Source organism: Zingiber officinale, chromosome 2A, assembly GCF_018446385.1.
Source record: "Zingiber officinale cultivar Zhangliang chromosome 2A, Zo_v1.1, whole genome shotgun sequence".
In the NCBI taxonomy this organism is placed as follows: Eukaryota; Viridiplantae; Streptophyta; class Magnoliopsida; order Zingiberales; family Zingiberaceae; genus Zingiber; species Zingiber officinale.
In genome coordinates, this window is record NC_055988.1 from 30,130,574 (window position 1) to 30,157,529 (window position 26,956).

At 36.3% G+C, this 26,956-nt stretch overlaps 1 protein-coding gene across 1 annotated transcript; it reads right to left on the reverse strand.

Moving 5' to 3' along the window:
• Window positions 1-562: 562 nt before the first annotated feature.
• LOC122043614 (phospholipase D beta 1-like) lies at window positions 563-26,956 on the reverse strand. Its single transcript, XM_042604225.1, has 8 exons — window positions 25,109-26,956; window positions 23,769-23,885; window positions 23,113-23,307; window positions 13,988-14,233; window positions 13,838-13,906; window positions 13,597-13,744; window positions 1,149-1,297; window positions 563-598 (listed from the first exon to the last, which is right to left on the reverse strand). Exons 1-8 carry the CDS (start codon window positions 26,792-26,794, stop codon window positions 563-565), a joined length of 2,646 nt encoding a protein of 881 aa, XP_042460159.1. The 5' UTR covers window positions 26,795-26,956.

A 26,956-nucleotide genomic window follows, 5' to 3' on the forward strand; every position in this document is an offset into this window, starting at 1 on the left:
GTGAAATGCAAATGGGAAATTAATTTAGTTGTCAAACATTTTCTATGTGAAACATAATTTAAAAATTACCGTCCCCACGGGGTGCCTAGTTGGCTAGAGGAGGGTAGATTTGCTACAATGGGGCAGGGATCATTTCTTAGCAGACACATGCCCTCGGGGAAAAAACTCTTCCCGCCGCCTAGCCACTTTGTGGTCGGCTATAAGTTGACTCATTGATTTACCTCCCTTCACATAAACTGGGGGCGAGCTCTAAGGGGCACCTAGGGTGAGCGTAATCACTTTTTACTACAATAATTTAAAATTTATCCTTGTTTGACATGATGGACTATGGTAATGCATGCAACCTAATAATTTTCTTAAAAACAAATTGATAATGAATGATACATCTTTCGTTTTACTTTTTTTAAAACCAGTGTCATTTTGGTGAGCATGTTTGCCGCCATCAAAATGGAAATCATGACCTTGACAAATCCTATACAATTTTAAAGAAAAGTATTAAATTTCATAGTGTTCATAGGAATGAGATGGTGGTGTGTGAAGACTAACACTTTGCTTGGTGGCATTAATCATTTGACATGTGCAACACTGGAGTTGCAATCTGTGAGCAAATTTTATGTTGAAGTTGAGCATATAAATTATGGATTTCGATCAATTTGTGTAATTTTACATGAAACTCTAATCCAGTATCTTCTCTCTTTGACAATTTGGCGTAATGGGTTCCTTCAGTTTTTCTTCTCAAAAGAGGATTGCAATACAAATCTATGATGGTTAGGATCTAACAACAAATAAGTTAAACATGATAGTTGGCTTACCAAGGGAAAGTTGGTGAGATTAGAGTGACAAGGACAAGATGGGGTTTAAACAAGGGAGGAAGTTGATGGATAAAGACTAAATAGGACCAGTATGCAAAAGAACAAATTTCTTCTCTTATACCACTTCACACTATACAAAATAATTTAGGCCTTAGTAATTTCACAAATGATTGTATGCCTCAATCAAATATCCTACAAGCGAAACAAGTGGATACCAGAATACACTTGAATAATTAATTGAATCTTGCTCTATAAACAAAAAAGTTAAGGTTCATATAATCCAAGAACACAGAGAAGGAAACTATGTAATTATCACTTGGTATAAAAGGAGATAACCTGCCAGAATAGAATCCTTTGTGTAGGAGCACCAGTTGGATTACCCTCTGGCCACATGGGAATAACAATGTATGCAGTAAACCTCTCGTTTGCTCTTATTTTACTAGCAATTTTAAAAGCAATTTCAATGGGTATAAGATTATTGGCACCTACAAGAAGAAAATAACCATTTTTAAAATTGTAAGACAAACAAATCAAAAAGATAATGCAAATAGGGTCAATCTGTTTAAGAATATTCAACTAATCAACTAATGTCATTACAAGAAAAAAAAAGAACATGCTATTGCACTATTTCTATTATTAGAATAAGTAGACAAGTCATGATAAAAACTAATTCTTCTAAGATTTAGCACAAGACAAAGCATACAAATTAAATTATTTTTTTTCAAAAATTAAATAGAAACTATGGCATACCTATGGCATACCGAATTCAAGAGAATGAAATGGTCTTGTAAATGGATTGGTAAAACTCAACTTATGTATAATCATGTTATTAAATCAGTTTGGAAAATGTAATGTTGCAAGTATCTAAGGATACTAGAGCCGGAGACATTAAATAAAAACATCAAATCTCAAAATTATGATATTTGTTCATAGAGAAATCAAGACAAATGAATAGAAAACTCTATATGTAAATGAGCCTTAGAACATATAGAGAAATTCTAAGGTCATCTACTCATAGTTAAAGAGATGAATCAAATCCTTGTACTACCTTCTGAGTTGTAAGGTGCTGCAAATGAGCCAGCTAAGCCAAGCTTGATGATGAAGCTTGTTTGTTTATCTTATCAAGCTTGCCTATCAGAAAACTTTTCAAGTTTGAGCCAAGTTCAAGTTTTATAGAGCTCAACTAATTTCGTAGTTGTCCTTGTAATATAGTCAAATAGTTGATTGATCTAGTAAATAAAATTTATCTTGTTATTCATTTTTAATATAAAATAGATACTTTCAAACTCTAAAATTTGAATGATATCAAAATAATAGAGAAGTAATACTATAAATATGCATGTGTACTTACACTTTAATCTTTATATGTTCTAAAACTAAACAAATATGGTCATAATTGATTCTTAGATGACTTGGTACACAGCATTGTTAATGTACTATTCATGAGTATTGTTCATGAATCTTGAAAAGCATAGCTCACTAGCAATCAAGTTTAATCTTTACATGTTCGAACTAAAAACTAAACAAATAAGGGCATAATTGATTCTTAGATAATTTTGCAGACAACGTTGTTCATGTAATATCATGAGTATTACTCGTGATGTTCACAAGCAAAGCTCACTAGCAATCAAGTTTGTTTATTGTATTATATATTTTTAATATTGAATGAACATTAATAAACACTTATTAAGTAGAGTAGCAATCTTATTTATTAATATTATATAAATTTACACACCTAAACCCATGGCAAGAATAAATAAATAAATAATAACGAATTGAGTGCCTAGCATTTAGTGCCAAATGTTCTAAAAATAATTTGTTATTTTATTGACACTTCTTGGTTTCTTTTTGTTGAATCTAAAAAGCTCCAAGTCTCATATGGACAAGTGTAGTGGTCCATTATACAACCATAAATTGTTGTCTCTCTTGATAGCTTGCTTGAGCATTTGGAATTAGTTAGCCAATCAACTTTAGTGTGGTAATAAAGTAGGGGTCTAAGGTTCAATCGCACCTTTCTTAAAAGAATACGATAATTTCCCGAAGGGTGCACCCTAGGTTTGGGATTGCCCAAAAGGCACATCGAGATTTTAGAATGTCCAAAAGGCATAACTCTTTTTCGTTTTACCCATCTGCTAAAGTTGACTTTTTCTCCACTTTTCTCTCTCCTTTGTATGTAACATTTTTCCTCTCTTCTCTTTCCTATTAAATTAAATTAAATTAAATTAAAATTTAATAAATAATCACTAAATTTATTTATTTTTTATTTTAAAACTTAAATAAAAAATTAATAAATATAAAAAATGATTAATAAAATAATAAAAATATTTTATTTGTTAATATCTAATTATAAAAGAATAAAAAATAACCAATACGACACTTAACAGACTAGCATCGTTGTGGTGCTTATGTTTTAAAACCAATACAACTTAAACGCTAACACTGTTGTGATGTTAATTTTTTAAAAATAATAAAGGGCATATTTGGACTCTAAAGCACTACAAAAATCTATAGGAGTTGGAATGGGTCCAATCGAAGTTCTCTAGCTCCGTTTTAACTGAAACCCATTGATGGAGGATATTTGGATTTTTCAAAAGTTGACATGTAATGGAAGAGGGTAGTGCAGTGAAGGTACTGCCTGGTTTTGACATTTCTACGATAAGTTATGTGTATGTGTCAATTGTCTACTTCCAAAGGCCATAATACTCGGTTATCAAAGTGAGACATTCTACGCGCCAAATTGAAGTTCATTTAGAGATCTACATTTGCTACCGGATAAAACCCACAAAAATCCAATTTTGAGCCCAAAAAATATCATTTAAAGCCTTTTCAGGTCCATCAATGAGTTTCGATCAAAACTCATGGACTTAGAGAGCTTTGATCGAACTCATTCCAAGTGATATAGGTTTTTGAAGTGCTCTAGAGTCTATAGGTGCTCAAAGATATCAACTTGAAGTCATTAACAGTGATCAGAAGATTTTCAAAGTTTATGACTTTAAGGCAATTGGTACATACACATAACTTATCGTAAGGATGCCAGAATAAGACATGAACACCATAAATACTTTCAGTATACTATCTTTCATTACATGTCAACTTTTCAAAAATCCAAATTCCCTATGTCCATCAATGAGTTTTGTCATGGTATTAGACAAGGTTTAAAATTTCGACCCGTGCCGAGGTTTCGGTCTTGGACTGGAACGATACGGTTTCGGGATCGTATCGTGCCGTACCAATATAGTTTCGATATTTTTTAAATGAAAAATATATTAATTAAAAACTAAAATATTTAACATAAATATTTAAAAAAAATAAACAATATAAAAAATAATCTTTAAAAAAAGGAAAATATATGAAAATAGACAAATAAATAAATAAAAAATTTATTATAATTTTTAAATTAAAATAAATAAAATATAAAATTAATTAGATAATTTTATTAGGATTTAATAAAGTCTCTTTAGATTATCTTCATCATAACTAGGAGTTGATTAAAATAATTAACCTAAGTTTAATTAAAAAAAATGAAATCCGACACCACTCACGAGTCCGCACGACTTCAGTGCTATCACGGGGTTGCGCGCCAAGCCATGGCCACGGGGATTACCTGACTCCTTCGGCACGACCGCGTTGGTCATGTGACCCCTCTACAGCGACCGCAGGGTCGCACGATGCCTCTGTTGCAGTAGAGGAAGGGTTATGCGACCCCTCCACTATTGTTGCAGGGTCAAGCGACCCCTCCGCCGTGACCACGGGGTCGCGTAACACGTCGCACCTATCGCGGGTCTGGTGCCGGGTTGTGTCGGTGTCAATCGCCGAGCAGAACGAGATGTTTCGCCCATTTCGCCCGTCTCGACACGGCACTTTAGACTATGGTATTAGAGCCTACCTCTCAAATTCGTATATGAATCTTTGGATTTTGTCAATTTTGCTTCTATCCTTCAAAGTTTTATGGTGTGTCTTGTTATTTTTTTAGGTTGATTAATTTCTTATCAACAACTTCTTTCTGGATTTTTTTAGTCAATCAACTTGTGATTGAGAGTATTGCATTGAGAGTTCTGATTCAGATTTTTTTCAAATGGCTATTGAGAATTTTTTTGGGAAGAATACCTATAGAGACCTTGGCTATCAAATTTACTGGAAAGAATTATGCAACATGGGAATTTCAATTCAAAATATTTCTAAAAGGGAAAGTTTTGGAGTCACATTGATGGGTCTTCTATGGCTCCTGAAGATGCTAAGGAACTTAGCCAATGGGAGACAAAGGATACTCGAATTATCTCTTGGCTTTTAAGATCTATTGAATCTTATATGGTGAACAATTTAAGCCCCTTTGGTACAGCTAAGGAGATGTGGGATTATCTGAAGCGAATCTACCATCAAGATAACACTGCAAGACGATTTCAACTAGATCTTGAGATTAGTAACTTCAGTCAAGATGATCTTTCTATTGAGCAATATTATTCTAGATTTCTTAATCTTTGGAGCGAATATTTTGGTATTATCTATTCAAAGGTACCAAAAGAGGCCTTAGCCAGTATTCAAGCGTTCATGAAGATAGTAGGCGTGATCAGTTTTTGATGACAGTGAGACCAGATTTTTAAGTTGCTCAGTTGGATTGCTGAATAGAAATTCGGTTCCTTCTTTGGATGTATATCTTAGGGAATTGTTGTGTGACGAACAAACTGGCTACACAAGCTATTATAGGTGTATATAGGAGAAATATTATCAATGTTTCTTATGTTGCTCAAGGAGGAACCGTGGAAAGGGTCAAATGCAGTGCTACAGCTGCAAAGAGTTTAGGCATATTGCTTGCAATTATGGTAAGAAAGTCTGCAATTACTGTAAGTGCATGGACACATTATCTAGGAGTGTTCTACATGTCCAAAAAATCAGTAGCCTAAGCTTTTCAAGCTGTTACCTTAATATTATTGGTCTTATTTCTATAGTCACTAGCACCAATCAGTCAATTCTTACTCCAAAAATGGTCCAACAGATGATTCTCGCATCTTTTTCCACTCGTACGCTTCAGGGCTAAGGTAAGACTACTTATTCTCCATGGTTTGTTGACTCTAGAGCATGACTGGGTCACCTGATTTGTTGCATAATCTACGGCAATATATTGGTACACAAAATATTCAAATTGCTAATGGCAGTAATCTTCTAATTACAATCATTGGTGATCTAGGATCGTCTTTTCATCATATATTTGTCTCTCATAGGTTGTCTACAAGTTTAATTTTCATTGGTCAAATTGTGGATAACAACTGTGATGTACATTTCTCTCGTGGTGGTTGTATTGTACAGGATCAGGTATAGAGGAAGGTGATCGTAAGGGGGCCTAAAGTGGGAAGATTATTTCCGTTGCAATTTACTGATCTAGAAATTTTTCCTCTCTTCTATTATTGTTGTAAATAATGCTGATGTTTGGCATAAACGATTGGGTCATCCAAATAATGTGATGTTGTCTAATTTAATGAAGTATGGTTTTCTTGGTAACAATCATCAGTCTTCTAATCATCGATAGCCTCTTGCTTACTCTACTTGTAAACTGGGGAAAAGTAAAGTTTTACCTTTTCATACTTATGATGGTCGTGCTAACACATGCTTTGAGATAACAGATAGTGATGTTTGGGCCCTTGCTCCTATCATTTCCCATGCGCAGTATAAATATTTTATAACATTCGTTTACAACTATAGTCGTTTCATATGAATATATTTTCAACGTAGTAAAGCCGAGGGTGGTCACTATTTTTAAAAAGAAATTAGCTTATATTGAGACACAATTCTTCACTTGTATTAAGGTTTTACAGTTTGATAATGGTGGCGAATATCAAGCACATGACTTTCAAGCCCTTTTGCATCAGAAAGGTATTATATCTCAACGATCATGTCCTTATACTCCCTAGCAAAATAAGGTGGTTGAACGTAAACACTGTCGCTTGTTGGATATGTTTCGCACATTACTCTTGGAATCTTCAGTTCCGCCAAAATTTTGGGTGGAAGTTTTGTCCACTGTTGTTTATTTGATTAATCATTGCCTTCTCAACAATTGAACTTTGATTCTCCTTACTATCAGCATGCATCCTAATTATCACATGCTACACATATTTGGATGTTTTTGCTTTGTTCACTTGCCTTCTCATGAGTGTCACAAGCTTACAACTCAGTCCGTAAGATGTGCTTTTGTAGGTTACAATAATGCTTAAAAGGGGTTTTTGTGTATGATGTTGTTGCTATATTTCCATAAATGTGATTGTCTTTGAACATGAGTACTATTTTCCGTAACATGTTTCTCCTTCCAACAATGTTCTTCCTAGCTTTGATGATATCTCTCCACCAATTGAGCAATTTAAACCTATAATTGTCTATCAACGATGACAACTCCTATCGTCACAAAATCCTTCCGACCTAATCCAATTACCGGTGGCTCTTTGGAAATCCTCTCGCATTCGTTATCCTCTTGATAGATATGGTTTCTTTGCCACTTTAACGGGTAAAAGCTACCTCTTATTCTCAGACAACTAAACATGCATGTTGGGTAAAAGCTATACAAGAAAAACTTCAAGCTCTTCAGGAGCATCACACTTGGGATATTGTTCCTTGTCTTACTGGTGTTAAGCTCATTGGTTGTTAATGGGTATATTCCATTGAGCTGCGGTTTGATGACTCACGTGACAGATATAAACAAAGGTTGGTGGCACTCGGCAATCGATAGGAGTATAGAGTAGATTATGAGGAGACATTTGTTCCAGTAGCCAAGATGATGACAATGAGACTTGTTCTAGCTATGGTTGATTCAAGGGTTGATTATTACAACAAATGGATATAAAAAATGCCTTTTTGCACGGAGATCTTCAGGAAGAGATTTATATGACTCCGCTTGGTTATTTTCTACACTCTTTTTTGATGTTTGCAAGATGAAATGTTCACTCTATGGTTTGAAGCAGGCTCCATGTGCTTGGTATGATAAGTTCCACTCTACACTTATTAACTTCTCCTTTGTCCAAAGTTAATATAATTCCTCTTTGTTTCTTTGCAAACCTACTAACGAAATTGTCTTGCTTCTTGTATATGTTGATGATATTGTTATTACAGGACTGACTCTGCCTTGATTACTCAACTTTAAGAGCCTCTTCTGGGTTCATCTATACTATTTTTTAGTCCTTGAGGTGCATTCTACCTCAGTTGGAATTTTCTTACACTAATATAAATACCTCCAAGAGATAGTCGCTTTAGTTGGTCTGCAAGATGGTGATTCTGTTAATACCCCTTTAGAAGTAAATGTTAAATATCGCCATGATGAAGGTGATTTTTTCTCTGATCCCTCTTCATATAGACAACTAGTGGAGAGCTTGAACTATCTGACTATCACTTGGCCTGATATTTCCTTTGTTGTTCAATAAATTAGTTAATTTATAAACTTTTGTCTGGGTCTCTTCTTTTTTGTGGTTCTCCTATTCGTTTGATTGCATATAATGATGCTAATTGGACTGATTGCTCTGATACTCGACGTTCAATTATAGGTTGGTGCATATTTCTTATACCTCTCTGATGCGGACAAAAGAGAAAATCGAGAAAGCAATTTTAATATTTTTATTATTTTTATCAAGTTTGGTATTTAGGATATTTTTGTTAACTTCTAAAATTGGTATTTAGAGTATTTGTTAATTTTAATTTTTATATTTTTGAATTTTTAGTATGTTTAGAATATTTTCTTTCTATCGTGCTCTCTTTCCTTTCTTTGTGTCTTAGGGTTTTGAGTCTATATAGGTATGTTTAGTTGATGTTAAAGATAGTTTTTGTTCAATACTAATTCGCCACGCCGTTCTTTTCCCCAAAGCTTCGAGTAGTTTTTGGATACCTATTTCCTGGTATTCTTTTGAATCAATAGCTTTAGTAGGTCGCTTCCGGTATTCGTACATGAATCAATGAAATCGATAGTCGTTTCTGATATTTGTGCGCAAATCAACGGATTCGATAGTTATCCGCTGCGTCAATTTGGAATCGAAGTCAATTCATTCTTGTGGAAGCATGTCGCTGAGAAGATAGCAACGAGTTGGCTATGCTTTTGATCGTGATATGGAGCAGTAATTTCGAGAGATGGATGTTTATGAAGATGTTCATAGGAGGAAGGAGTTTTTGTGTATAAGAAAGATATGAACGACAAAATCAAAATAATTGGAGATCCAATTTACGATGAAGATAGGATCGAGTTAACTAGCAAGCCCGTTTATAAAATGACGAAGTTGATAAGGATACGGACTTTGAAAAAAAAAAGGAATCAATTATTGAAATTTGTGCTCTGCTATATATAACAAAAGCTCGAGGAGCACTATCTGTGTTGGGTAGCGTTGTCCAAGAAACATCAATAGAAGAAGTTGTTTTCATCCTTTTGCCTTTTTCTTTCAGAAGCACGATAGCAGTCGCATCCATCTTTCAGCATCTGCGACAGGATCCATCCAGGGCTTCGCCCCCTATTGAAGTCCTCTCCGTCTCAGCCTTCCGAGAAGAGCGAGGTCTCTGATCTTAAGTCCCCTGCTAAATTGTAGCCATACGCCTGGTGCTGATGACTCCAAGCAAGATCTCTTCAAGCGCGTGATCTCCTACATGACGGTGGGGATAGACATCTCCGCCACCTTCAGCGAGATGGTCATGTGTTTTGCAACTTCCGACATCGTCCTCAAGAAGATGTGCAATCTCTATATCAGAAACTATGCACGTTGCCACCCGGACCATGCCCTCACTATTAACTTCCTGTAGAAGGATTGTCATAATGTGGACTCTATGATCCGTGGCCTCGCCCTCCGTAGCCTCTACTTCCTCCGAGTTCACAACCTCGTTGAGTACCTTGTTTCCCCCCTCACTAATGGGCTCGAGGAAGACAACCCCTATGTTCGGTGGTTGCGGTCCTTGGTGTCCTCAAGCTATATCACATCTCCGCTACTACATGTTTCGGCTCTAATTTTCCAGCTTCGCTCAAGAACCTTATGCTCACCAATTCGGATGCCCAGGTGGTTGCAAATTGCGTATTTGTATTGCAAGAGATATGGAACTTGGAGGCCAATAATTTAGAGGAAGACAATAGGGGAAGAGAGACTCTTCTCAACAAGCAGACCATATACTACCTTTTGAATCAGATTAAATAATTCAATGAATGGGCACAATGCCCTATCCTTAAAATAATCTATAAGTATGTACCTTCTGATAGAAATGATGTATTTGGCATAATGAATCTACTTGAGCACCAACTTCAGCATGCAAATGGAGTTGTTATCTTAGCTATAATAAAAGTGTTTTTGCATCTGACAATGTCAATAACCAATGTTTATCAGCAGGTCTATGAGCGCCTTAAAGCTCCTTTGCTCACTTTAGTGGGTCAGGAAGTTTTGAGAAATCTGAGTCACTTGCATCGGTTGGTGATGCGTTCTCCTATGCTCTTCTCTTTTGACTACAAACATGTTTATTGCCAATTTAGTGGTTCATCATATATTAAAAAACTTAAACTTGAGATGTTGGCTGTCATTGCAAATGAGAGCAACACTTAAGAGATTGTGACTGAATTGTGTGAATGTTGATGTGCACATTGCAAGGGAGTCAATTTGAGCCATTCGAGCAAGGCTGAAGTCTTCCCTGAGTACCAGAGACATGGATTTCGACCTAGATTTATTTGGATTAGAAGGATATCAACAGAAGCTCATCGACGAAATCACTCGAACTTCATCACCCCGTGCGAATTGGGGCTCAAACAACCAATTGGCAGAGGATGAATTCGAGGACAAGAGCAACGTCCACGATGTCATGCTCATCGACAGATCGACAAGGATTTTCAAAATCCAACAATTTAGATTTTACCGAGTTGATACCAAATGATCTTGCTCCTGGGCTACCACCTGATACTATTCTAAATTCGAAGGCGAATTTTCTCCACCATGGGGAGAATGATGCGGACATAAGAGCAAATCGAGAAAGCAATTTTATTATTTTTATTGAGTTAGGTATTTAAGATATTTTTGTTAATTTTTAAGTTTGGTATTTAAGGTATTTTTGTTAATTTCTATTTTTAGATTTTTAGTATGGTTAGAATTTTTCTTTTTGGTCAAGATCTCTTTCTTTTCTTTATGTCTTAGACTTTTGGGTCTAGATAAAGGTATGTTTAGTTGATGTTAAAGATAGTTTTTGATAAATACTAATTTGGCCATACCGTTCTTTTCCCCAAATCTTTGAGTAGTTTTTGGATGCCTATTTCCTGGTATTCTTTTGAATCAATAGGTTTAGTAGGTCGCTTTCAGTATTCGTGCGCAAATCAACGAAATCGATAGTCGTTTCCGGTATTTATGTGCAAATCAACAAATTCGATAGTTATCCACTACGTCGCTCTCATTGCTTGGAAAAGTAAGAACCAAGATCGAGTGTCTAAGTCTTCCACAGAGTCAAAGTATCGCGTTATGTCCTCTGCCTATTATGAAATAGTTTAGCTTCAGGGATGGCTGGGTGAGCTTGGATTTCCCCAAATTGAGCCTACTCCGCTCCATGCGGATAATACTAGTGCTATTTAAATTGCTGCTAATCCAGTATTTCACTAGTGCACCTGTTGGTGCAATCAGTACTGATAATCAAACTCAGGTTTTAATGTATGACAAAAGGTTAAAGTTAGATGTTGTGTGTTCCAAGTTGTTTATTAAGTGTGCAAGACTAAAAGACTTGATGGGACTTGACATTGGTTGAAGTCCAATTAGGTTTAGAAGACCTGATAATTAGTAGGAAGTTCAGATAGGTTGATAGCTTGCATCTGCAGGATCTGACAATCGGCTGAAGTCCAGATGAGACATCTGGCAGAAACACCTGATGGGTCAATAAGATCAGAGTCAAGTAAGTCTGCAAATGGTAAGTGAGGTAAGCACCGAACGAGAGAGATCTAGTGAGGACAAGCCCAGTGGGGCTGTAGGTGTTGGTCCAACTTAGATCTATTTTGGAAGTCCAAGTTGAGACCAAGACTAGATGCTGGTCTTCGTAAGATAGTATATAATTCATAAATCTTATCTTGTTATGTGCTAACTCTATTTTGTAGGTTATTTTTTGTTATTGGACTGATATGTTTTTACAAGAGTTAAGTGAAAAAAATCATCCTCGAATGAACAATGCTTGAGACGCCTCAAGTGCTTATAGGCGCCTCAGCTACGGTGATGGAGACGCCCAGAGCAGATTGGAGGCAGGCTCGTGCAGATAGAATTCGAGGCTGAAGTTTCGCTGAATGGAGGCATGTTGAAGCTGATGAAGGCGCCTTCAAGTGGATAGAGGCCGAAGATTTCGAATCGGATCAGCAGCATTGGAGGCGCCTCATGGCATTAAAGGCACCTCCAATGACCTATATAAGGTAGTTTCAGCCAACACCTTAAACTACGCGCTTCCTCAATCATCCTGCTGCTCCGCCTTCGTGCTACTGCTGTCCTACGATGCTGCTACGCCCAACTACTGTAGACAGACCAATACCAACACTTGAGCTCAATCATTTCTCCGTCTTCATGTTAGGTAACACTTTTAAGTTAAGTTAATAATTGCATGAGGAAGTGTAGGTTTATTACACTTCCTTTCTTTTTTGTACTCGATTGCTCTACCGAAAGTTTACCGGTAGAGAATTTTAGTGGATTACCCATCAGGAAAGGTCCAAAGGGCCTAGGTCTTGGAGTAAGAGTCGTCAAAGACTCCAAACCAAGTAAATACTTATGTGTTCATTTTTCTGTCTTTTCCGTAAATACTCACTGTTTCCAAAACTGAAAAAGAAAAGTTTTTAAATATACGTGATTCACCCCCTCCTCACGACATCGATCCTACAACACCAAGCACATTGAAGTGGATTTTCACTCTATTCGTGAAGCATATGATGCCCACATCATCACTCTTCTATATATCACCACTAAACTCCAGACTGCTAATGTGTTTACTACTCTCTTCTTGTTGACAAATTGATGCTTGTTGATCACCCAACAACAATTTGAGGGGGATATCAATGGCAGAGATTGTGGAATTTATTTTACCATAATTATACTATTAGTTGTGTATATATTATTACCTAAAATAGATTATCTGTAATTAATATATTAGTTGTATATATTTTCTTACTCAAAATAGTTTGTACAACAATTTCTATTAATGGAAAGGATCCTCAAGAGGAAGGCATTCAACCATTTACTCAAATTTGTTATCTTTTTCCCTTAATTTTTCTAATTAAAAAAAAATGAAGAGTTTAGTTTATTTAGGAGCATGCTCCTAGGATTATGTGTTCAAATGGACCTTGACACATGAACTATAACAACACCAGCCAAAGGTATAATTCTCTTCGTATAATTTGTCTAGGTTAAGATTATGGAGTTCAAAACATTCAAAGTTCTAGAATAGAAGAACGACAAAGTAGTTGAAGAACTTGTTATACCAGAATCGAAGATATATAGAATTCATTGGGAAGACTGAAGAGGACTAAACAATTTAAGGAAAAAATTATCACTAGAAAGCTAGGGAACAAATAATTGGTGTAGTAAAAAATTTTCCCATCATTTCATATCTCGGAAATTTGTAACTAATTAGTAGATTGTTGAGGTAAAGCTGATACCTTGAAGAACCTCAATGTAACAACAATTCTTGCATGAAGATAATTATGATAATAGGAAAAAAAAAATAAACAATACCCATAAGCATCTCAACAGAGAAGCAAATTTCCCTTAATACAACAAATGTCAAGGGCAAATTTCCAATAACTATACTATAATAAAAAAAGGTTCATGCTCACCTAAGTTCTTATTTGAATCCCAGCCAAATGAAGAACCCAGAAAATACTGATTCTCAATGTAAATGAAGTGTTGTGCAGCTCGGATGGCATGAATATAAGCTTGATGTATACTCATATCAATTAATACATTTTTCCCACAAACAAGGTTCTGAAAATGGAAGTTTTCAGGTTTACTTTAACTTACAATAAGAACTTTTTTAACTATTAAAATTGCAATAATAAGACATATGTGGATGTATACCTTATTGGAAGCATCGCTTGGATCTTTTGGGAAACCTTTTGCTGAATTTGAATCAATTGACCGGAAAATCTGGAATTTTTTAGCAATGTAGCTCTAAAAGTTATGACACATCAATATGTCAAGAATTAAAAGTTCTAAAGATAATTCTACCTGAACATGCCAAGTCTCAGGATCATTATCATTCCTGTACATTGTATCATCAATCCCTATAATATCTGGAATTCTGTCAATACTGAGCAATGAGTCATCTGATTTCTTTAACTTTTTGATCCCATGATGCTTTGCAGCTTTTAACCAACGCTCTTCAAAATTTTGCAGAACATCAAAAGCTGCTGGACCATCAATTCTACAGTGCATATCATGCCATGGTTCTCTAGGACCACTCTCATCATAGTTCTACAAATAATTTTTGTTAGAACAGAAGCTTATTTTCAAATAATTATGCAAACAAGCTAGACTCCAGTTAAAAGGATAGGGAAACTAGTTTGCTTGGTACAATTTGTCAGATTCATTTTTTGAAGAAAAAAATGTGATGAGTTAAACACAGGAAAAAATGGAAGTATAATTTTTCAGTATTTATAAAAAGAAGGACAAGGACAAATAATATCATATGGAGAAATCATATATAATGAAAACAAGGACATACAAGGTTCATCAAAATCCATAATAAATGTCATAGTTCATGATATGATTTGCCTGCTAACGAGGAGGCAAGCTTTGGCAAAAAGACATCTTTTCACCTTGGTGACAAACAGTGGCGGAAGGGGGTGTTAGCCCAGGCTTTAGCAACGGGACCTTTTTATTTTTTTATTATATATATGCAATTGTTCATCCGATCAATCCTAAATCCCAAATCAAATTCTGCAATCAGCCGGGGAACTTTTTTTTGTACGCAACTCCTAGATTATGATTCCGGGCTCCACCACCGGTGACAAAGGTTCATACCAATTCATGTGCAATAGCCCTCTCATGCCTCATCATAAAGAATCATGTATGTCATACATATTCGGTTTTCTTCCTTTTTTAATGCTATATTATGTATACAAAAATGTCAATCAAATTGCTTCTTAAGAGTTTATTGTGGATAATGATGAACTAGTGTGTGCTTGCATCATGTGACAGTAATTAGAAATTGTTATGTTATGCAAATGTAAACACTCTAAGTAGTAGGCAATTATTGTAACTCATATGTTGATTAATAATATACATAGGTAGTGAGGACTAAGGTTAGGATTAACTAGAGTAATTAACCCTAATCTTCCCATAAAAGGGTATAAGAGCTAAGTTGTCAACAAAATCCAATGGAATCAGTACTATGCCTAATTCCTCACGAGATCTTGCCTAAGGTTGAGCATCAACAAGACCTCACTGCATAGCATCTTCACATCATCTAACTCCGATTACCTCCAAACTGCATCTTATAAGAAATGGCCAATTAAAACATTGACAATGACACAGCTCGACAAAATTGCACCTGCTCCTCTCCCTTCTATTACAAAGTGCACAACATCAACTTGCTCTTCTCTCCTCTCCTTTCTTTTTTAATTGAAAACTACCATTGACTTTTGTTAATCATGCCACCCAGCTTGCCTACTAAGAACATCAAACTCAAGTACAAATAGGATCAAAAATCCATGATCTTTTAGCTAGGCTATGATAATCTCATTGATCGCACCTACTTCAATACTAAAGAAACCATAACTGTTGTCCTTTAGCAAGAATGCCAAAATAGCAAGCTCAATTCTGAGTTCCTACTTCATAAGAGCTCATTTCTCCTTCATCTTTCTCTTATTTGGCTTAACTTTAGCTCTTTGGCAAAGCGACTAAGGTCAAGAAGAAAATCTCCAAGACAATAGGAGTGTTTCACTACGCTATGTGACGTAAGCTATTCATATGATCTTCAATTACTTTAGAAGTAGAGTGTTATTGTAGAAGAAATTAAAAAAATATTCAATGTTGTATTTATTACATTTGATTCCTCAACTATATCCCCAATATTGATGTAGGATTGACCCAAGAAGGCCTCCCGAAGACCTCCCAAACTTTAAAGGGTCATAACTTTTGACTCGGGTATCAAAACAAGGCATAGTTTGGCTTGAAACGAAGCTTGTTCAGAGACCTAGATTTGTTACTGGCGGAACCCATAACCCCCAAATTTCGGATTAAAAAACAACATTTAGAGCCTTTTCAAAGCCTCCAAATATCTATTTTACTATTTTTGGTAATTTCTATTTTTTTTGTATTTACGGTATTTTTGGCAGTTTTGCCTATTATGAGTTAGGGTTTGTATGTTCTGTCTAGCTATTTGAGGGATCATCCTCTATGATTGAATAAAGTTTCTTTTTTTAAAAAAACCTAGAGAACGGTGGGGTTTCTCTTTATTTTTTACTATTTCTCTTCTTGTTCTCTCCACAAATCCTCCTCCTCTTTAGCCCGCAGAATAATTACTATCTAGCCCGACATGAAATACCTCTACCATCTAGGTTTTTAGTAGTTTTAGTTAATTGATTATTATAGCTAAAAAACTAAATTGGAATGGATATGCTTTAAGGGCAATGATTAGAGTTTGGTTAGTGGGTCACAGTCAACTAGGAAATCTCACCATTTTAGCTACTGAGATTCCAGAGTCCACTAGAGCTATATAAGAGTGAATTAATACCTAAATACTTGCCCTTATTTAATAGTTCATTGGTTGTAGCCTACTAAGCATTTTCAAATGTTTTTTTTCCTGCTATGGGCCTTGGACACAAGATGAAGACTTGTATACAAGGAAATGATATTATTCATAATCTCTTCCAATTGTGCCCATAAAACATTGAGATGACCACTTGCATCTATCAATTTTAAGCTTTTGCGGCTAACTTTAAAAATATCATCAAGATTGCTTTAGATGTCAAAGTTATGTAGGATCACTAGAATAAGCTATCCATCTTTATGTTCTTTTACATCGTCCATTCTAAGTTAGATATGATGAAGACTCATATTTTGGCATACTCTTCAATTTCACATCTATTGGACATGTACATGCAAATTTTATGAACTTCTACGACCATCCCACCATCATTTAATCCTACGGTCAATTGATTTATGTCAACCATTATTTAGATGTTAACATGGTAATTTAGGCCGCTAACAACAAGGTTGTGGCAATTGTGCTAGTGGGTAAGGAAAGTCATTTTTTGATTGTGTAAAACTTTGGCATGTTAGGCATAGTTGTTAAAAGCGTGCTCCTGGTTGCACCTAGGCGCAGCCAGGCGCGCCATTTGCGCTTCGATAGTGACTCAAGCGTAGTACATGAATGAAGCACAATTCAGTGCGCACCTTTTCAGAGGTTAAGGCACGCTTAAGGTATGATTTTTCTCTGTTTATTGAAGTTTTAATTTTTTTTAAAAGTACAACTCATACCTTTAAATACCTTTTAAATTAATTAGGTTGCATTAACTTTACATGCATGCGCCATATTTTTCTTGTTTGACTCTTCCTCTCCCCTAGAAAATGAACATCAACCTCCCTTAGTCCCTTGCAAAATTATTTCACTGATTTTTCTTGCATGACTCTTCGTCTCCCCTAAAAAATCAACACCAACCTCCCCTCCCCTCCACTCCCTTCTCAAAGGTAACTCTTCTCTCGCCTACAACATCAACATCGGTCTTTTAGCTTTGACTACGCTTTCTTATTTTTCTCCTTTTGCTTACTCATAACGGTAAGTTTTTTTTCCTCACGGCTTTAAGTTCATATGTTTTCTTATCGGTTATGTTTTTTCTCTTACATAATCAAATTATAAATTAGTTTAGAATTTACATTCTAATGATTCTATTTTCTCGTTCCTCACAAATTCAAATTATAAATTAGTTTAGAATTTTCATTCATTTTGATTTTTCTTTAATTTGAAGTTTGATTTTGATTATGAAGATAAACTATTTCAATATTTAAATGTTAGTGAATTTTATATTTACATTATTGTTTAATAATTTGTGAAATATTTGAATTTTGTTAGTAAAATATTTTAGCAAAAATTTCCTATATATATTTGAATTGTAAAAATGTATACCCAAAGTGTTGTACGCCTCACCTTGCGCCTAGCTCCTCGGCCCCTATGCGTTTTTGGGCGCCTCACACCTGAAATAACTATGATGTTAGGGATATGCTTCTCTTCCATAGCTATCGACCTAACCACCCTTTTCGAGCAACTTGTGTGGCCTAGTCAAATACAACTTTTCAAGAGGGTCCATCAACTTGGTTTATTTCCACTATCGTAGTTCCTACCAAAAAGTATTTGCACATACTCTATTTATAGGTTCTAGTTAGTGTCCTTTCTCATTCAATCACCTCTCTAGCCATGGAGGTATATGTTCTATTGTTTATCCCCTATATTTGGATTATCCTAGATTCTAGATTTGGAAGCCTCTAACGCACATTTCTGACAGATCCCATGACTCTCAGCTCTAACACCACCACCATGTCCATTCAATGTCACAACAGCCAATCAGTTTCATTCATAGGTTAAGGGCAATGGAAATGTATCTTTGTTGGTTTCATCTTTTGTATCTTATATCTTGAATTTTTATTGAATTTGTTATTCTATTAATAAGTTTACTAAATCTCTAAGCTATTTTATGACATTTAATATTGCCTTTATTTTCACTCTTGTTTTGAAGACAAACAAGCTGATTAATTTGCAACATGAGTCTCACATACTATACTATACCAATTAGATGTACCTTCATCATCTTGTATTCTTTTGGCAACTCTATGACCCCCTTAAATACACATTTATCTAGGTCATCCTAGTCTTTAATATCTAAAATAAATGATTTCTAGTTTATTTAGTCTTTAATCACTTATGTGTGTCATATTAATTAGGGAAATATAGTTGGTTGTCATTCTCTAATATTGTCATAAGTGTACCTGTTCACATCTACATAGGTTCATTTAAATGTTTGGTGTCCATCTCGTGCCAATTCTACTCTTGAGCTCAAATATTTTGTAATATATACTTAAATGATGGTTTTTCTTAATGAAAATATTCTGAATTTTTCTCAACTTTTTTCTCTATGATGAAATCAAAACCTAATTCGATATGCCTATTAAATTTTATTTAGAGATAATACTAGTGTACTTCTGCTATACCTTTTAATCATTTCTTTCTTATGTTAGTATGCTCTACCAACCTTCTTATCATCTCCACACTCTCATCAACATATGGTATAGTAGAAAGGAAGAATCAATGTTTAGTTGAGCCTAAGGTTTAAAATATCGACGGGTGCTAGAGTTACAATTTTTGAACATAATATAGTTTTAGTACCATATCATTTGAACTTAATCAATTAAATTAATAATAATATAATTAATTTTATTATCTTTAATGTTTTAGATAATAATTAAACTAAATGAAATTAATATTTTTAATTTTATAATCGAATGAAAGTTAGTTTAGGGCGAAATAAAACTTATCAATTAGATATAGCGATTAAGATTGAATAGGCTCAAACCAGACTCAATTTGGATTTATTCTGATCTATTTAAAACTAAACCAACTTTATATGTAGAATAGATATTTAATTAGGATAATTGTATTTTTATTGAGGTTTAAAATCTCGTATCATAATGGACGACACGCTCGCCACTTGACACCAGCACCACTCTGTGATCCCGTAACGGTCATGGAGGCACTGCGATCCAAAGGCGATCATGGAAGCGACGCAATCCTGCAACAACCTCCACATGATCGTAGGGGCACGACAATATCAAACGACCTCTACGGGGTTGTGGAGGTCACCACGGGATCACAACAACCTCCGTAGGGTCGCGGGGCCGCTATGATCCTGCGCGTCGCAGGGGTGCTGCAATCCCTGCGGGTTGCAAGGGCACCCAGCGATCGCGGTGACTTCCGCGAGGTCGAAGGGGCGCCGCAATCCCACGGCTCGTGTTTTCATTCTTTTTAAAAAAATATATTTTATTTTATATTTTGTATTTTTATTTTTAAATATTTAAGTTAATATTTTATTTTTAAAAACATTTGAATTTTTTATATTTAAAAAAAATCGAAACCATATTTGCATGATAGGGTACTAAAATCATATCATTCTAGTCAAAAACAAAAACAAAAAAAACAAAAAAAAACTACGGCATGGGTCAAAATTTTAAAAAAAGATTTTTAATAAGGTTAGAAATTATTTAGTTATGTAATTAGTTATTTTTCTTTCTTCCTCTCAATTCACCTAGTAGCCTAGCGTCATCCAATCCCCTGCAACTTGATTTGTCCCATAGCCACCCACTTTTCCCACAGTCCACAACCACCCACAGCCACCACAATTGCCCACGGCCCAAATCCCTTTTTGCACCCACCACCTGCAATAGCAACACTTGGCAATCGTGACCTCTCTCTCTTCGGTATTTTTTCTCACCACTTCTCCTCGTCTCCTTTGATCTTTCTTCTTTACTTCTTTTTCCCCTCTCCTATCTTTCCTTCCCAACTTTCACTTTTGATGCCAATGTTGAGCTTCTATATGCCAATTAGCGAAGGAATGATAAATTTTGTTCATGCCAACTTACATGGGTTGCCATTACAAACACCAGTTGTGACTGCTTATATTCTACTTTTGGATATACATGTTTATTTTTCCTTCTAGCCTCTTGGATGAAATAAGTAATCCATGCAATTAACAAGGGTGTCTTTCTTGGCTACTCTCATCTTTGGAAGAGCTACCATAGTACTCTCTCGAGACACATCGTGCTCGTTAAATTGAGTTCATTCATCAACTCTTCACCCTCTCCATTTGAGACAATCAAATGTATAATTAAAGATAGAGATATGAGCAAGCTTTGACACATTTTAGGCACACTTTGTCTCTACATCGCCTATCAATACCATCTTTTGGATTCTACCTCTGTTTGGAATCCCATTGTTCTTCTCGTTTATTTATCCTATGCTCCTCTATAACTTGAATATTTTTCATTTTTATCTTCTTCAAAGAAATATCTAAGAGACTTTTAAATCTCAATTGACGACAAGCTAAATAAGAAAGGGCAACGTGGTGCACGAAACTACTGTCAATGCATGGTCCTAGGGAAGGGTCTATTGTACGCAACCTTACCCTGCTTTGCAAGAGGCTATTTTTGAGACTTGAACCATAACCACAAGGTCACACGACAATAATTTTACTGTTACACCAAGGCTCAGCTTGTGACGGCAAACTACAAATGATGAGATGAAAATTCACCACTATAACTATGCTTTGAGTCTGTTCTTCACCTTATAAGGAAGACTTTAATGGTATGTAAGTGGATTTTCAGTATGAAATGCTCTTCTGATGACACCATAAGATAGTTAGGGGGTGTTTGGTTGATGGGTTTGGGAATGAGGGAATGGAATGATAGTAAAAGATAGTGTTTGGATTGTGGGTTTGGGAATAACAATTTGGGAATGATTTCTAGATTTATGGGAATCAATAAAACTCATATAACTAGATGAGTTTCATTTCCATTCTCATTCTCATTCTCATTCCACCTTACTATCAAACCTATACTCATAGTCATTCCCATCATTTAACCAAACGCCACCTTTAAAAAGTTCACTTGGTAGCTAAGGTTACATTTAAATTTATAGAGCAACTAGCTTGATACTTTCTTTAGTGGGATGCAAGTGGTTTTTCACTATGAAATGCCCACCTAATGGCACTATAGGCCAACTAAAAGCTCACTTGGTGACTAACAATTGCACTATCATTACTAAGATCACTTATTTGTCCTTGTTCCCCTAATATCTATGCTTTGTTGGCCCCTTCATTAGCTTGACAACAAAAATAACTTTCTCCAAGGTATCTTGATGAGAAGGTTTATACAAAGCAACCTCCAACATTTGTTACAAGGGGAAGATTAACCTAGTATACAAGATGAAGAAATCATTGTATCAATTAAAGCAATATGCAAAGGGCTTTTTTTGAATCTGAGTCAACCAACCAGTTGATAACCAAATTGAGACATGCTCATGTAGCACCAACAAAGCTTTATTGCAACAATCAAGCTATCATTCACATAGACTCTAATCTTATGTTTGAAAATAAATCACTACATAGAGATTGATTGTCACTTCATTAGTGAAAAAGTGCAATTAAATAAAATCAGTACCCATTTGTCATCTCCAATTATCAGCCAATAGATTTATTAAATCCTTAAGAATCTCATAATTGAATATATCTATAGCGCATTGGTTTTCCACAATATATTTGATCCTTCTTGAGGGAGTGTTATAGATCCAAATGTAAATGCTACTAATTGTAGGGACCTACTAATAATATTTATGATGGTCAATAATATACATAGGTAGAGTGGACTACCTTGGGGATTTGACCTTAATCTTTCAGTAACAGAAATATCACCTTCAATGTGTTGGATTTGGTCAATCAACTATAGTTAACAAAGATGGGGGAGTTTTAGAATACAAAATTAAGATTAGGATGCTTTAGTAATTTCAAAATTTCTAATGGTAATCCAACAAACCATTAATTCTGTATGTCAATAATAATTGTTTATCATAACTATCTGATAGTGTTTAACAGATACCTTTGTGAAACTTTCTAAGCAAGAAAAACAATAGATTAATTATTTATATAAGAAGGTTATTCTTCATCAAAATGTAATCAGAGAGACCATTTGCCATTAGTATAATGTGTGGCAGTTTCAAGTTACCATACAACCAGAACAAAGGTTATCTATATTATCGCAAAATAATGCTTAAAGATCAAGCTAGCACATTTGCTTCAGATTTATCAAAATTGAAAACTCATAAAAATTCAAGGAAAAACTTAATTATGAAGATTGTTGGTTCTTCTTTACTGGCTTTGAATGGACAATAAACACACAACAATCTAACAGATTTAAATTAATACAAGGCCAAGAAACATACATAAGATTGGTTGATCTGTCTTGAATATTTTGCTAGGAAACCTTGAGGTGTGAGAAATCCAAAAATCATTATATTTCTATTCAACCACTTGTGAAATGAATTATCAATATCAATTAATCATTTCAGTTCTGGCTTTCCAAATATCAACCAATCAATTAACCACATCTTTTATATGTTCCTATGTTCCCAAACCTTAGTAAAAATAAGCATACTATTTTTGTCACATCATTATATGTCACATCTTGAGATGTATATATACTCAATAGGAGAAAAATAATACAAAAAGAATGAAACATAAGGCAACAAGAACAGAATCTCAGCAGAAAAATGATTGAGACTATCAAAATTAGGTACATTAAATATTTACCACAAAATTAGGATTGTGATAGTCATCCTTATGCAGTGTTTGCAGCGTCCTAAAGATGGGATGCTCAGGTGTGTCATAACGGCCACCACATAAGTCAAGGCCTCCAATAAAAGCTACTATTTTTCTTCTGTTATTACCAGCATCAGCATCTACAACAACTTGTTTTTGATGATGGGTATAGATAGTTCCTGTTTCCTGATACCAGAAAAGTAAAACAATAATATACTGCATAGAGACCACTACCTAGAATGATATTCTTCACACAATTCATACTGAACTGTATTCAAATATTTTTTAGTCTGAACTGTATCCAAAATCCAAATATTTGTAGCAGATATAACTGAGTCATGTTAGATATTGCCTTGTCCTGTCATACTGTGCTAAATGAGCAAACCAAACTTTGGCTCATGTTGAGAATCATAAGGAAAACAAACTAGCAAAGACTGTTGGACATGTCATGCTAAAATGGATTATCCATAAAAAACTGATTATCCCTTGACTAAAATAAGAATTTCAATGCTTAACATATTTAACTGTTGTGACTATAAGTCAACATTGAGATGCTGAAATAACATATGCAGAATTTGAGGAGAGTAGACCTGATGATGAGTAATTCATGCAATGACAAACACAATATGTCCATGAACAGTACTAACATGTTGTTTCACAAAGCTGTGTTTTTTTCCAGCTGAACGAGGACAAAGCAAAACTTGCACCGTAGAGTGCTTGAAAAAGCGGCGAGTCTCTTCGTCACGAGTTCCCATTACCCCATCCTGCATTTACATATCGATTCATAAATGTATTAATTGAAATGATCAAATGCTTGTAGAAAGGACAGAAGCTTCACCATGCTGGTTTGCATGCTGAGAGAGATTATATGTTTCAAAATGTCAACCAACAAACAAGTAGGAATTGAAAATGTTTCTAATATACCTATATCATTAGCACTTCTTGAGTATTGTGTTTTGCATCAAGAACAATTACTAAGTGAAGTGGGTATCTCCAATTGAAAGAGAGACAAAAGGTTGGGATTCCTCATAGCTTATTTTGAAACAAGATGCAAAATCTTATCCCCAGTGCATAACACTTTGGCCTCGCAGTAGCATGAAAATTTTATTCACAATATATATTTTTAATTCTTACAAGTGCATGTCAGAAAACTTTTCTGCTCATATAGGAATAAAAATGTACTGAAAAACTCATTGTATGGTATTCTAAATCTTGGATGGCACACAGGTCAACTATTTATAACAGAATATTCTATTTTGAAAGAAGTTTTGCAGGCATGCCAACTTAGATAAGTAATAATAACATGTTTGATAACCTGACACATAAGAATAAGCATAATCTTCCATGAATGTGGGAAGTGGGGGCTGGAAGCATATTGCATTTTTTGATTCCATAAAGTCAACGAAAAAGTAGGTTTGCACATATGGGAAAGTTATCAAAATGCATGAGTTTCCTAAACATTTTAGAGTAAGAAACATAGGACAAGCCTACAGAATATAATTTTCCTTATAAATAATAGGATACTCTTTTAATTTGTATTATAAGATAGTAACTCGCTAACAATAGTGCTTCATTGGGTTAGTGTTTAACAATTCGTCAATAATCCTGACTTATGTGATATTTTTGGTCGGTCGATGCATCAAGGAGCCTAAACTCTCCAGAATCAAATCCTTCAGAAGCATCTAAGTGCATGCAATGGCATTTGATACCAAAATCATCCAATTTGTGGAAAAATTTCTCAAGGAAAATGCAAACAGAATAGCTATATGCATACACATGTATGTCTGTACGTACGTATGTATATACACTGAAATAAGAGAATTAACTGAATAAGTTTGACAAACTACACATTTGTATTGGATTTGTTACAGTTAAGTTCCATTGCAATAGAATATGCAGAAAATTCAACAGGCTTTATCAAGCAGAAGTATCAAAAGCATACGACTTTGTATAAGCAGCAAAGGGGAAAACCAAAGGAGAAATTTACCGTTCGATAACCCAAGATGCTTCTGGATGTTGGATCGTCCCATACGAGAAGCAGAACTCTTACCCCTTCCTGTGATTTTAACTTCAATAAATCCCCCAATATAGGAGACGGTGAATTGCCAGAATCTCTTACTAGACGAACAGTATGGTAAACTGACCAACCGCCAATGTAAATCAAACGGCGAGCATTGCTTATTGCATCAAAAATGTCATACCAACACTTCCCATGCTGGTACTGCATCCCATTTCCCATCCGAAGGTCCGGGAGGCAACCATCAGGAACATGAGCATCTTGATAAAGTGTGACGTTTCCCCCTTTTCTGAGAGGGAAGTAGGTATTCGGCACCCCCCTGTACTCGGGGTCAGTACCCCCTCCATGATGATAAATGCTAAGTCTATTCATCGGAATGTACTGGATTGACAGTCTCAGAAAAGCGCCAGGTTTGCATTGCTTCCCGTTGGTACCAAGAATAGGGAAAGCCCCCTCCACCTTCTCGCCGGAGTAAATTTGCTCTGTTGGGACGTAAACAGAGCCTATAAGCTGCGCTCCGACAACGTCGCTGTCTTTGACGACGAACTCGATCTCCGCGGCGTGGTGAGCCACTGGAACGTTGAAATGTTGCATCCAGGCAGGGTTCTCGCTATTGCTCACCACATAGGTTCGGCCAATCGCTGCATCGCACAACATTATTGACACATAAGGGTCGCTGGTTATGGGCGCCTGATCCACCTTACCAGTTATGCTATTGGTAATCCTCGCCCCAAGCATGTCCCCCAACGTCTTGTGGAATAAGTCCATGTTGGGGAGGTTCATGGCCTCGTGCACCCATATGTCGAGGCTCCCGTGGAGCAGTAGCACCTTAAGCGACGTCTTGCCCTTCGGCTTTCCTTCATACGGTACGATCGCTCCGCTCTCCGGCTCGCTGCCCGACGCAGAGAAGGGCACGATCGCCTCCGGTCCAGCGAACGGCACGATTGCCCCGGGCCCAGCGAACGGCACGATGGCCCCGGCCCCAGCGAACGGCACGATGGCCCCGGGCCCAGCGAACGGCACGATGGCCCCGGGCCCAGCGAACGGCACGATGGCCCCGGACCCAGCGAACGGCACGATCGCTTCCTCGCCGGAGGGGTTCTCTGGCGGAGGGGAACCGGCCGGCTTATCCGAGGAAGGCTGGTAGTGGTAGTCGTAACTATTGTTCCGGCGATGGGATGGGGGAGATGGCGCGAGCGAGGGAGGATCAGAGAAGCGAATGTTGTGAAGGAGATGGTTAACCGGCTGGATCGACAACGAGGAGGTGGAGGAGGAGGTTTGTGCTGGAAGGAGCCCTTCATTTCCAACAGAGTGGACCGGATCAGTAGCGGAAAAAGGATCATAGGGAAAAGGACGGAGATAGGCGTAGGTCTGGGGCTGGGGCTGAGGTAATAAGAAGGTACCGTAATGGTAGTTCGGCGGCGGCGGCGGATAGAACGCCACCGGTTGTGCGGAGAGATTGAATTGGAAGGCCGGCTGTGGAAAGGGAGGGTAGAGTTGGGGAGGAGACGGGAAGACGGGTTGATAGGGAGAGGGGATATTGGAAGGCAGAGGATAGGGAATGGGGTAGGTGTAGACTGGCGGTGGCGCCGGCGCCGGCGGTGGAGGAGGAGGAGGAGGAAGAGTAGGAGGGGGATATTCATATGGGTTGGCCATGGATGCTGCTGCTTCTTCTTCTTCTTCCGATATCTGTAATTTAGGATGCTCTGTTGTTGGAGAGAAGAGAGAGGAGATCCATATCCAACGGAAGCCGGTGAACAAGAGGAAACGTGAAATGGAGGGAGAGGAGCATGCGTTTACGTTCGTGAGTTTTTTTTT

Excerpts from the sequence above, each read along its gene's own strand:
- LOC122043614 (XM_042604225.1), bottom strand. The coding sequence starts at position 26,794 with ATGGCCAACCCATATGAATATCCCCCTCCTACTCTTCCTCCTCCTCCT. Across the intron at positions 23,886-25,108 it reads GCATCTTGGGTTATCGAACG|GATGGGGTAATGGGAACTCG; the intron begins GTAAATTTCTCC and ends ATGTAAATGCAG. Across the intron at positions 13,907-13,987 it reads CTGAGACTTGGCATGTTCAG|ATTTTCCGGTCAATTGATTC; the intron begins GTAGAATTATCT and ends AAAAAATTCCAG.